This window comes from Periplaneta americana, chromosome 3, assembly GCF_040183065.1.
Source record: "Periplaneta americana isolate PAMFEO1 chromosome 3, P.americana_PAMFEO1_priV1, whole genome shotgun sequence".
Taxonomy (NCBI): Eukaryota; Metazoa; Arthropoda; class Insecta; order Blattodea; family Blattidae; genus Periplaneta; species Periplaneta americana.
The window spans coordinates 71,201,960-71,215,407 of NC_091119.1; the positions used below are offsets into that span (position 1 = coordinate 71,201,960).

The following is a 13,448-nucleotide window of genomic DNA, read 5'->3' on the forward strand; positions in this document are numbered from 1 at the left end:
AATAACGGGTGGGATATCACCACGTCGCCTAGTGAGGGCAGTCTCAACATCATCTTCCTCGTCCTCACTCTCCGACACGTGAGTACGAGCTGGGGAAGGGGGGCGGGGAACTGCCTCATCTACCTCAGGGGCAGCAGCCGTCTGCTGTGGGTTCTCCTCAGGTTCGGCGGGGGGTGCTGCCTCCTCGGTCACGACTTGAAGAGTCGCCGCCTCCAATTGCTCCAAGGTAGAGAGAGCCGATCTCTCTTCCTTGGTGAGCTCACTAGCGGAAGGAATGCCGCCCTGCTGAGTCTTAGCTGAGCCCTTCTTCTTTTTGGCCTTAATGACCTGATGTGCGCCGGACCCAGATGGATTCGGCGGCACTTCATCAGCCAAGACCGTAACACCACGGCTATTCAGTCCGCTAGGACCGGGCAAGTCAATACGTGTCACCTCAGTGACCTTGGGAGCTATCTTGGGAGGGGTGGGCTTTCTCGGGAGTCCTGAAGGGACTGGGATGGTGGTAGGGGGACGAAGCTCAAGGATCTCCGCAACGGGGACCGGGACAGGCTGCGTCCGTACAGGACCAGCCGATCTCAGGTTCCGACGCCAGGGCGGAGGAGTAATCTGCGCGGGACGCGACACGCGCAAGTAGGAGGTGGTGGGCCCTGTCTGGCTAGTGCAAACTAGCAACCGCTTTACGCCACCTGCAGTAGGAAGGCTCGTGGCCTTGTTGCTCTTAACTGTAGCCATTCGAATTACAGATTCGATCCTGTCAGGGGGGGAGACCTAAGCGGCACTCTGTCCGCAGTGCAAGAACCTGCTAGGCCCCTTTCCCACTAAGGGTGGAAGCCCAGCAGTTACGCCCGACCGGTCGCCGAAGCCTAGCCCGGTTAGCCGATCGCAACAAGCGTTGCGGAGCCCGCCGGGGACCGTCGGTTTGGTTCGCTAATTTCGTTGGCCCTGATAAGGGCCGGACGAAAATTTGCGTAGCCCTCAGAAGGGCCGGGCAATAGTAGAAGAGTGGAGGGCGGAAAGCAAATTAGCCCGAAGGCCCTGCCTTTGGGCAGTCACTCCGGCACGAAGGCACAGAGTCTCTCCCTAGCAGGAAGCCTGCCTAGGGGCCGAGGACGGCTAGGGGTCTCCTCGAGAGAGGACCCAATCCCCGACCGGGATCCGTCTGGCCTAGGGAAGTTAGTGCGCACAGCCCTCCGTAGGCTGCGCGGCTTTCTTCGCGCTGAGCGCCGGTGCGGCAATGGAACCAATAGGCTGCTCTTTAAGAAGTGCCGATTACGTAGGTGTCCGCTGCCTGGCCGACAGAAGTACGATGCTCGGCGCCTCGAGCCTCCCTGGCCGAGAGCTGCTTGGCTGCTGCGCTCGCTTGCTGCTGTAGAACTGAGGAATCTGGTTGGTTGTCCGCTGTAGCTGCTTTCGCCGGTGCGCCAATCAGAAGTTCTCAGGACACGTCTTGCTCCTTTCACGTCCAAGAAAGAAGTCAGGGACGTGGGACCACGTCTAGCCGGTATATATGCAAAATTAGGGCTTCCCGCTGGGGGCCAATCAGGAGCTAGTTCCTATTCCCGACAGCCAGGCGCATTCTGGTTGGTGGACACGTCAGCCAATCAGGAGCCACTTGCTGGTCCCGACTGTCTGCCGTGTGCTGGTGGTCTAAGCGTATTGATGGCAGGTTTCCATGCTGTACTCAGCTGTAGACCCCCGTCTCTGTTGAAATTATTGCCATCTAGCTGGATTTCGATGATAGGGAGACTTCTTTCTTGGACGTGAAAGGAGCAAGACGTGTCCTGAGAACTTCTGATTGGCGCACCGGCGAAAGCAGCTACAGCGGACAACCAACCAGATTCCTCAGTTCTACAGCAGCAAGCGAGCGCAGCAGCCAAGCAGCTCTCGGCCAGGGAGGCTCGAGGCGCCGAGCATCGTACTTCTGTCGGCCAGGCGGCGGACACCTACGTAATCGGCACTTCTTAAAGAGCAGCCTATTGGTTCCATTGCCCCACCGGCGCTCAGCGCGAAGAAAGCCGCGCAGCCTACGGAGGGCTGTGCGCACTAACTTCCCTAGGCCAGGCGGATCCCGGTCGGGGATTGGGTCCTCTCTCGAGGAGACCCCTAGCCGTCCTCGGCCCCTAGGCAGGCTTCCTGCTAGGGAGAGACTCTGTGCCTTCGTGCCGGAGTGACTGCCCAAAGGCAGGGCCTTCGGGCTAATTTGCTTTCCGCCCTCCACTCTTCTACTATTGCCCGGCCCTTCTGAGGGCTACGCAAATTTTCGTCCGGCCCTTTTCAGGGCCAACGAAATTAGCGAACCAAACCGACGGTCCCCGGCGGTCTCCGCAACGCTTGTTGCGATCGGCTAACCGGGCTAGGCTTCGGCGACCGGTCGGGCGTAACTGCTGGGCTTCCACCCTTAGTGGGAAAGGGGCCTAGCAGGTTCTTGCACTGCGGACAGAGTGCCGCTTAGGTCTCCCCCCCCTGACAGGATCGAATCTGTAATTCGAATGGCTCCAGTTAAGAGCAACAAGGCCACGAGCCATCCTACTGCAGGTGGCGTACAGCGGTTGCTAGTTTGCACTAGCCAGACAGGGCCCACCACCTCCTACTTGCGCGTGTCGCGTCCCGCGCAGATTACTCCTCCGCCCAGGCGTCGGAACCTGAGATCGGCTGGTCCTGTACGGACGCCGCCTGTCCCGGTCCCCGTTGCGGAGATCCTTGAGCTTCGTCCCCTTACCACCATCCCAGTCCCTTCAGGACTCCCGAGAAAGCCCACTCCTCCCAAGATAGCTCCCAAGGTCACTGAGGTGACACGTATTGACTTGCCCGGTCCTAGCGGACTGAATAGCCGTGGTGTTACGGTCTTGGCTGATGAAGTGCCGTCGATTCCATCTGTGTCCGGCGCACTTCAGGTCATTAAGGCCAAAAAGAAGAAGAATAAGGGCTCAGCTAAGACTCAGCAGGGCGGCATTCCTTCCGCTAGTGAGCTCACCAAGGAAGAGAGATCGGCTCTCTCTACCTTGGAGCAATTGGAGGCGGCGACTCTTCAAGTCGTGACCGAGGAGGCAGCACCCCCCGCCGAACCTGAGGCCCCACAGGAGACGGCTGCTGCCCCTGAGGTAGATGAGGCAGTTCCCCGCCCCCCTTCCCCAGCTCGTACTCACGTGTCGGAGAGTGAGGACGAGGAAGATGATGTTGAGACTGCCCTCACTAGGCGACGTGGTGATATCCCACCTGTTATTATTACGCCAGCCTTCACTGGCTCGCTGGGCCGACTGAACTTAGAGTTCAAGGCACAATACGAACCGTTGGGCTTATGCTCGTACAGGGCGCGCGGCGGGACGGCCGTGAAAACTGTTTGCGAAAGGGATTACGCAAATCTTTGCAGGTTCCTGACCGAACGGGGAGTAGCGTACAACTTGCTGCGCCCCAAGAACGACAAGCCTCTGCGATTCGTTCTAAGAGGAATAGATATTCACACAGATGAGGAGGACATCCAGGGCGACCTGGAATTCCAAAGCATAATCGTCCGGCGAGTGACGAGGATGCACTCATCAAGGACAAAGGCCAAACTCCCAATGGTCATTGTCGATGTGGAGAATTCCCCCGAAACCCGGGATAGAATGAGAGCCTTGCGTCAGTGCTGCCTGATGAGGGTAACAGTTGAGGACTACGTCCCCAGGAAGCGCCCGCGTCAGTGCAGCAACTGCCAGTGGTACTACCACACGCAGGCTAGCTGCAAAGCGCAGCCTATGTGTCGAGCTTGTGCACGCCCCCATAAGACTAAAGATTGTCGCAAGCCGCACGATGTCCCCGCTACATGCGCACTCTGTACTGGCGCTCACACCGCCAATTATGGAGGGTGTCCCGTGGCACTACAGGTTAGAGATGCCACGGAAGGAACGAGCAGGGCTGCCCGACGGAGGAGGGCAGAGCTCGAGGAACAGCGGACGCTCCAATACGAGTGGCTCCGGCAGCAGCGTGTGGAGCGAGCTGCGAGGCAGCAGCAGCTGTTCCGAGAACAGCAGCCGCAGCCACAGGATCGCGCCCCTGTGCAGGGGCCCCGTGCGGAGCGACGCACGGAACTCGGGCCGGTCCGCCAACAGCAGCAGCAGCAGGCGACCATCCCTTCGCTTTTGGAAGTGCCCGTAGCCGCGCCTCTGTGGTCCACCGTGGCAGCGACAGCCCCCCAAACTGCTGCCAATAATGTAGGACCCCTTTCTCAGCGCCCTAAGCGCAACAGGGGCAGCAGAAAAGCCACCAAGGCTACCACGGTAGAGTCCATCTCCGCCCCTGTCCCACCGGCCCAGCAGGAAGCTATTGCAAGCACCTCGAAAGGCCCGACCGGTCAAGGCGCGACCTTGGACCAAGTTCAGCACTTTGCCGAGGCGTTGCAATTAGCAAACCCTAACCTCCCGCTCGCCCCAATCCTAGAAGGATTAACCAAAGTGATAGTTCTCCTTATGGAGAATCCTATGTCTGCCCTCCCGGAGATATTTAAGCTCCTAACCTCCCTCGTTTCTCTCAATGGCCAGACGAAGTGACGGAGTTGCTAGGATGTGTATATGGAACGCCAGGGGCCTTAGACATGATAGACATGAGTTCAGGGCTTTCCTAGACGCTAATAATATAGACGTAGCATTTATAACAGAAACGTTCCTGACACCCCAAGTAAATTTAAGATGCGCGGGGTTTAAAGTCTATAGACAAGATAGAGCGGGTAGAAGAGGCGGAGGTGTAGCGGTGTTCGTTCGTTCTACGATCGCGCACTGTGAGTATCTCCTTCCCCAGCTAGCGGCATTAGAGGCAGTGGCTATTAGAGCCTACATAGGCAGACTCCCCTTTCTGCTTATGGCTGCCTACAGTCCTCCGGGCATACTAGATGAACGCGATTTAGATATAGTGACAAGTCTATCCGATAGATTCGTAGTCGCCGGCGACCTCAATGCGAAGCACGCTAGCTGGAACTGTCAACGCCCCAATCGGCAGGGCGATAGGCTTTTTCTTAATTCTACAGGAAACGGATACGTCGTGATGGCCCCTAGGGAACCCACACACGTACCGGATGCTGCAAATCAACTGCCTGACATATTAGACATCGCTCTGGTGAAAGGTCTCACAACTAGAGCGAGACTAACAACCCTGGATGATCTTCCGTCCGACCACCTACCGGTGATAATGGAGATCATGCACCCAGTCGAACTCTCCCCAACCGCTGAGAAATTCAACTACAAGGCGGCAGACTGGGTGTTCTTTCAAGACCAGGTAGCCGCTACGCTTCCACCACTCCCCCCTGAAGTCACTCCGGCAGGGATAGATAGGTCAGTTAGCGACCTGACGGAGTGCATAAAGAAGGCAATGGCTGCTGCTATACCGAAACGGTCTTCACAACCGGGACGGATGCAGCTCCCAGCCTATATTAGAGACCTAAAGATCGCCCGCAATAGAGCAAGAACATTGTGGAAGCGTACTAGGTTAGATCAACATAGAATAGAAATGAACCGCTTGCGCAGGCGGATCAGTGAGGCGGTCCACGAGACGGTCGTGGATGCTTGGAAATCCAAGGTTGAGACGATGGACAGCAGAAACATGTCAGATGTCTGGCGTGTATCTCGAGCTCTGTCCAATCCGTCTCAATCTATTCACCCATTAGTAGTCGGTCCAGATGTCACGGCCTTTACTCCTGAGGAGAAGGCTACCGCACTGGCAGACGTTCTAGAGACCACTTTTCAACCCGTGGAACAAAATTTAAACTTGCCCCATATCAGAGCTGTTGAGGAATCGGTTCGAGACCTCCTTAGCAGGGAGCCGGAAAATGGGATACGACCTACGAACACCCACGAGGTCGCCCATTTCATTCGTCGCCTCGGCCCTCATAAGGCCGCAGGAGCCGACGGTATCCAAGGAATTATATTGCAGCATCTCCCAAGGTCAGCTATGAAGCGCATAGCAGAGATAATTAATAACATCTTGGCTTCCGGTCACTATCCCATTCCCTGGAAAGAAGCTCACGTAGTTCTCTTTCCAAAGCCCGGAAAGGATAAGACGAATCCAAGCAACTATAGGCCTATTAGTCTCCTCAGTTGTCTCAGCAAACTGGCGGAGCGGGTCATACATAGACGCCTCACTGAAGTAGTATTGCCCCAAATCAGGAACGAGCAATTCGGTTTTCACCCTGGTCGTTCCACTACACTCCAGGCACTCCGCATGACGGAGGACATTACCTGGGCTATGAGCACGAAGCGTGTAGTAGCTGCAGCTTACCTGGACATCGAGCGAGCATTCGACAAGGTTTGGCATGAGGGACTCCTCGTTAAGTTACTGGGCATGGGAGTCCCAGATGGAATGATACGCCTCATTTCTAACTACCTCCGAGGCCGTACATTCAAAACCCGTGTAGGCACTAGTTTCTCCACCCCCCGTGAAATTCACGCAGGAGTCCCACAGGGTTCCATTATCGGGCCCATACTTTTCAATATATTCATTAATGACCTCCCGTTTCGCTATATCCACGGCAGAAGTAGTCATCTGTATATCTATGCAGACGACACTGCCCTCTTGGCGATGGGCAAAACCTATAGATTAGCGTCCCGTAGATTACAGTCGATCTTAGATCACCTCCAGCCGTGGTTCCACGACTGGAGAATCAAGGTCAATGTAGAGAAATGTCAGGCCATACTCTTTTCACTAAGAGCGAGGCTCGAAGACATACCACCACCACCCACACTTTTAGGACGAGAAATGCCGTGGATGAACCAAATTAAATATTTAGGGATCATAATGGACTCTCATCTCAACTTCCGAGATCACATCCAATCCCTTCTTCGTAAGGCCAACGGGCTGATAGTTAGACACTATCCCATTCTGGCGGCCTTAACTCCTGACTACCTGAGGGTAGGACTTACCATGTATAAGGCCCTCATTCGCTCTGTCATTACCTATGCCGCACCCGCATGGGGGTTTGCGGCAGTGTCCCATCTCCGTAAACTCCAAGTTGTCCAAAACCAGGTGATTCGACTCATTACCCATCTCCCCCGAGTCGCCTCGAGAAGAAAGTTCCATGATGAACTAGAGTTGCCAACCATAGACGAGTTCATTGCTCGACTGGCTAGGAACCTGTATGCGGAAGCTCGTGCTAACCCCAACCCGCTCATATCTGGCCTCGGCCAGTATGATCCTAGGTTACGGCGTAGACACCAGACAGGTCCATTAGCTATACTATTGAGACAGGAGGACAGGGAGGCTGGCGCTACTCCCAGGTTTTGGTAGCTACGACTCAACTCCATGAGACTCCTTGGATAGTGCAACCGCTGTAAAATGACCTTGTCTTAACTGGGCTAAACAAAATCCCTCCATAACATTATCTACTTTTGTTGATCGATGGATATCTAATAGAGCCAATTGGCTAGTATATATCCATCGATTCATAGAGTCATTCAACCTAAGAGCCAACTGGCTAGTCTCTGATATTGAGACAACTCATCCTGCCTAAGGTTTTTCCGTGGTTTTCCTAAGGCGCTAAGACAAATGTCGGGATGAGCCCTAAAAGAAATGGGCCACGGACCTGCACTCATATCCCCATGAATCCCCCTAATTAACAATCACATCTCTCCCCCCTCTTCGCAATTGAGCCATCATATAGCCAAATGGCTGGTCTCGAAATTGAGACAAATCAACAAGGCTCATGACCTCCAACATAATAGCCAAATTGGCTAGTCTCTTATATGAGACAACTCATCCTGCCTAAGGTATTCCGTGGTTTTCCTCAGGCGTAAGACAAATGTCGGGATGAGCCCTATAAGAAATGGGCCACGGACCTATATGCCCTTCCCCATATATATTCCACCTTTCTTATAAATTATGTATGCCCTATTTCAGATAATATTAATAGTATATTAAACATACGAGGTCACTCAATAAGTCGCAAATTGAAAGGACAGGGACCTCTCAAATTGCAGTTTAGATTTCACGGCGCTTCTTCCGACGGCCTTCACCTGCTTTGTCATCGAACAACAGATGACGGCGTCTTGCCATCCTAACGGCACACACCAGCCAACTCCTCCTCGCCCCGTTCCGTGATCAATTGATCAGTCTCAGCCCCCCTCGCGTATGTGGTACCTAAGAGGTTACGTCCAATTTCGGCTTCCCCTTCAAAATTTTCTAGAGCTCCTTCAGGGGAGCAGCGTAACCCGGAGTGAGACTAGTGGCCAACAGGCTTGGAGCTCACATATTTAGTTTTGTACAGCCCCCAACCCCTTGCAAGGACGCATTTTGCGTACCTTTTAAATTTTCCTCCCAATTCTCCTTCGATTTTTCGATTTTCGATGGATTTCGATGGCTTCCTTGATAACTATGTCCCAGTAACCTGATGTCTTGTCCAAGATGGTGGTGGCGCTGAAATCTATCTTGTGGCCAGTTTCTAGGCTGTGTTGGGCTACTGCAGACTTATCAGGATAATATAGTCTTATGCTGCGTTGGTGTTCCTTGCAGCGTTCCATAATAGTTCGTCCCGTCTGCCCGATGTAGCATTTCCCACACTCACAAGGTATTCTGTAGACACCAGGTGTCCTGAGACCAAGGTCGTCCTTAACTGGTCTCAGCAAGATTCTGGATCTTTGTGGGCGGCTTATGGATGGTTTTAATCCCGTGTTTTCTTAGCATTCTGCTAATTTTGCCCGAGATGGGGCCGTATAACGGGATATATGCCATGCCCTTTGTCTCCTCTTGTTCCTCGGCAGGTGGTTTGTCCGAAAAGGCACTTCTGAGGGCCAAGCCGATTTCCCTGTTGCCGAAGTTGTTCTGTGGGAACGTCTTACGTAGGTGACAGATCTCAGAAGGGAGACTCTCTTTGTCCGAAATCCCTCTCGCCCTGTGTAGAAGAGTCGACAGGACCGTTCGTTTCTGTGCCGGATGGTGGTGGCTGTGTCTCATTGAGATATAGATCGGTATGAGTCGGTTTCCAGTATACTCTGTGACCCAGTGTGCCATCTGACTTCCTGGAGATGAGAATGTCTAAGAAGGGGAGACATCCGTCTTTTTCCACCTCTTTCGTGAACTGGATGTTCGGGTGGATATTGTTCAGGTATTCTTGGAACTCCTGAAGTTTTTCTTCTCCATGAGGCCAGACGACCAAAGTGTCATCTACATAGCGGTAGAAGTGAGCTGGTTTTCAGGGGCGCGTTCTCCAGGGCTCTGTGCTCGAAGTCTTCCATGTACAAATTGGCTATGGCGGGTGACAGAGGTGAGCCCATGGCTACACCGTCGGATTGCTCATAGTACTGCCCTTTGTACATGAAGTAGGTGGAGCTGAGCGTATGGTTAAAGAGTCCAATTACCTCCATCTGATATTCTGGTGAGTTTTGATGTTGTATCCCTCTTCACTAGAGTCCCACTCAAGGAATCGTTGGAGTTATTGAAACCTCAATTCCCGCCTGAGGTAATTGGACTTTTTAACCATACGCTCAGCTCCACCTACTTCATGTACAAAGGGCAGTACTATGAGCAATCCGACGGTGTAGCCATGGGCTCACCTCTGTCACCCGCCGTAGCCAATTTGTACATGGAAGACTTCGAGCACAGAGCCCTGGAGAACGCGCCCCTGAAAACCAGCTCACTAGTGGTAGAAGACACTTTGGTCGTCTGGCCTCATGGAGAAGAAAAATTTCAGGAGTTCCAAGAATACCTGAACAATATCCACCCGAACATCCAGTTCACGAAAGAGGTGGAAAAAGACGGATGTCTCCCCTTCTTAGACATTCTCATCTCCAGGAAGTCAGATGGCACACTGGGTCACAGAGTATACAGGAAACCGACTCATACCGATCTATATCTCAATGGACACAGCCACCACCATCCGGCACAGAAACGAACGGTCCTGTCGACTCTTCTACACAGGGCGAGAGGGATTTCGGACAAAGAGAGTCTCCCTTCTGAGATCTGTCACCTACGTAAGACGTTCCTACAGAACAACTTCGGCAACAGGGAAATCGGCTTGGCCCTCAGAAGTGCCTTTTCGGACAAACCACCTGCCGAGGAACAAGAGGAGACAAAGGGCATGGCATATATCCCGTTATACGGCCCCATCTCGGGCAAAATTAGCAGAATGCTAAGAAAACACGGGATTAAAACCATCCATAAGCCGCCCACAAAGATCCAGAATCTTGCTGAGACCAGTTAAGGACGACCTTGGTCTCAGGACACCTGGTGTCTACAGAATACCTTGTGAGTGTGGGAAATGCTACATCGGGCAGACGGGACGAACTATTATGGAACGCTGCAAGGAACACCAACGCAGCATAAGACTATATTATCCTGATAAGTCTGCAGTAGCCCAACACAGCCTAGAAACTGGCCACAAGATAGATTTCAGCGCCACCACCATCTTGGACAAGACATCAGGTTACTGGGACATAGTTATCAAGGAAGCCATCGAAATCCAGCTAGATGGCAATAATTTCAACAGAGACGGGGGTCTACAGCTGAGTACAGCATGGAAACCTGCCATCAATACGCTTAGACCACCAGCACACGGCAGACAGTCGGGACCAGCAAGTGGCTCCTGATTGGCTGACGTGTCCACCAACCAGAATGCGCCTGGCTGTCGGGACTAGGAACTAGCTCCTGATTGGCCCGCAGCGGAAAGCCCTACTTTTGCATATATACCGGCTAGACGTGGTCCCACATCACAAAACGGCAAACACCAGCCAACTCCTCCTCGCCCCGTTCCGTGATCAAGTGATCAATCTCAGCCCCCCTCGCGTATGTGGTACCTAAGAGGTTACGTCCAATTTCGGCTTCCCCTTCAAAATTTTCTAGAGCTCCTTCAGGGGAGCAGCGTAACCCGGAGTGAGACTAGTGGCCAACAGGCTTGGAGCTCACATATTTAGTTTTGTACAGCCCCCAACCCCTTGCAAGGACGCGTTTTGCGTACCTTTTAAATTTTCCTCCCAATTCTCCTTCGATTTTTCGATTTTCGATTCGTCCCACATCACAATAAGTCGCAAATTGAAAGGACAGGGACCTCTCAAATTGCAGCTTAGATTTCACGGCGCTTCTTCCGACGGCCTTCACCTGATTTGTCATCGAACAACAGATGACGGCGTCTTGCCATCCTAACGGCAAACACCAGTCAACTCCTCCTCGCCCCGTTCCGTGATCAATTGATCAATCTCAGCCCCCCTCGCGTATGTGGTACCTAAGAGGTTACGTCCAATTTCGGCTTCCCCTTCAAAATTTTCTACAGCTCCTTCAGGGGAGCAGCGTAACCCGGAGTGAGACTAGTGGCCAACAGGCTTGGAGCTCTCATATATAGTTTTGTACAGCCCCCAACCCCTTGCAAGGACGCGTTTTGCGTACCTTTTAAATTTTCCTCCCAATTCTCCTTCGATTTTTCGATTTTTTTTTTTCGTCCCACATCACTTCGTCCCTGAAGAAGATGGCAGAGCTAGCCGTCGAAAGCTTGGAAGCTAATCTCCAACTCACCTGGCTGTAGAGTTGGGCAACACGATTCTTTTTCAGAAGTCGATTCCAACGATTCAATCACACATTACGAATCGATTCTAACGATTCGTTCACGATTCTTCTCAGTCTGCGATTCCAACTATTATTTTGAATCGTCAACGAGTTCACGATTCTTCCCAGTCTGCGATTCCAACTATTCTTTTGAATCGTCGCAAGACACTTTCCTTTGCAAACCACGCGTAGAACAAAAACGTTCTACATCTCTCTCATAGATGGCATAAGAGGCGAGACATTGGATTGTCTCTTTCTCATTGGCTGGAACCATTCAGTATGAACTCCATTAGTCTACAAAATTACCCAAGATAATGTCTCTAAATTATAATTTATCAACTGAACCTTATTATGAAGTACATTTTTTGCATTACATCTCTATTTAACTATGCAAATTTCAGGTTTGTGTTCATTATTTTCCATACTTAACAAATGCAGTACATATTTTGATTTCACTCTCGCTCGGGAGCATTCGACACGGTTCGGAAATGTCCGTTGACAGGTTACATCAAACAACGAATAGAATCGTGGGTTACGATACCATGCCGATTCCTTCATATTCTTTTGAATGACGATTCGTTACGATTCGTTTGAACGACGATTCGTTACGATTCTTTTGAACGACGATTCGTTGATACCACGAATCGATTCTTACGATTCTTTATTATTAGTCGTGGCTGAGAACCCGAGAAGAGTTATTCTACATCAAACGCCGGGAAAGCCTCAAGTCATACTACCTAATGTAATTCTTCAACGTATGTATTTTCCTCCTGAAACACCCTACATGTTGGTACTGCTTCATGACTGTGCGAGGTACTTTTCAATTGAAATTTAAGAATGCCTAAAGGAAAATACCGAAGATATAATAGTTATATGCGATATAAATATGGAAACGTGCTCATATTACAGTATGAAACGAGGCCGAAGACAGTTTGATAACTCATGGAGTATTGTAATATGATGTTACATATGTACGGTACAAATTTCACGAGAAGATCCCTGCGAGGGGAATATGATCCTTGCGATGTAAGAAGAGAGGGTAAGCAAGTAACTCAGCGCCTTTGAAGAACCAGGTGGATGGGGTTGGTGTCATTGGCCGACTGGGACAAACAAGGCTGAGTCATTTGCCCGCCGGTTCCGTGTCGGGGGATTTGTTTTAAGAGTGGGGGGAAAATCTCGCATTCCTTGCTCGGATCTTCTCCTGAAATGCGAACATATCGCACAACGTTTTATCCGCTTTAAAAATTCTTCTTAATGAAATTTCACTGTTTCACTATTATTTCAGTTTCCACTATAATTTAATCAAACATTTTACGCTTTATTAAAGTAGATCTGTCTGGGGATTGAGGCGACAGGATTTTGTTTATGCTATTATTGAAACAGTTGAATTTATATTAGTTATGGTAACTAAGTCACTATAAACAAATTTGTGGGAGGTAAATATTTTTCATTTTCTGACATAATTTTGCATCATTGTAAAAATAAGCATTGCCTCTGATATCGATAATACAGCAAATGCAGTTATTGTAACGTTAATGCCAGCAAAATCACGCCTAAAATACGAGCTAGAGTATAAAGATTTGAAGTCCGGTGTATTAAGAAAAATGTACAGCGTGTGTCCCTGAGAATGTTCAGCTGCCGTACTTTTCTAGCAAAGCCGAAATGGGGGAGCAACGTTCATTGTGGACTCACTGTTCTTTGTTACGGAGTACCATTTTATTGAACAAAATTGTGGATAATAAGTACTGTACACGCAATTGATGGCTTTTTATAACGAAAAATGATGGGTACAAGCCTGTGAAATGTACCATTTTTACTAAAAGAAGACATAGCCTATATAGATTTGTACTAGAGGCAAACCACGACATTTATTTGATGGTGTTGTCATTGATTATTGATATTTTTGGAGCCTCTTTTCGAGAAGAGCTATTCATTAAAATTACAATACCAAATAC

The 13,448-nt window shown here is 50.8% G+C and overlaps 1 protein-coding gene across 1 annotated transcript in view; it reads left to right on the forward strand.

Moving 5' to 3' along the window:
• Positions 1 to 496: 496 nt before the first annotated feature.
• The window catches only part of dlp (glypican dally-like), a 124,104-nt gene continuing 111,152 nt past the window's right edge, over positions 497 to 13,448 (forward strand). Inside the window, exons 1-5 of the mRNA XM_069822626.1 lie at positions 497 to 601; positions 1,405 to 1,634; positions 1,742 to 1,947; positions 9,065 to 9,242; positions 9,367 to 10,070. Of these exons, the coding sequence (XP_069678727.1) occupies positions 497 to 601; positions 1,405 to 1,634; positions 1,742 to 1,947; positions 9,065 to 9,242; positions 9,367 to 10,070 (1,423 nt within the window). The remainder of the gene's footprint in view (positions 602 to 1,404; positions 1,635 to 1,741; positions 1,948 to 9,064; positions 9,243 to 9,366; positions 10,071 to 13,448) is intronic.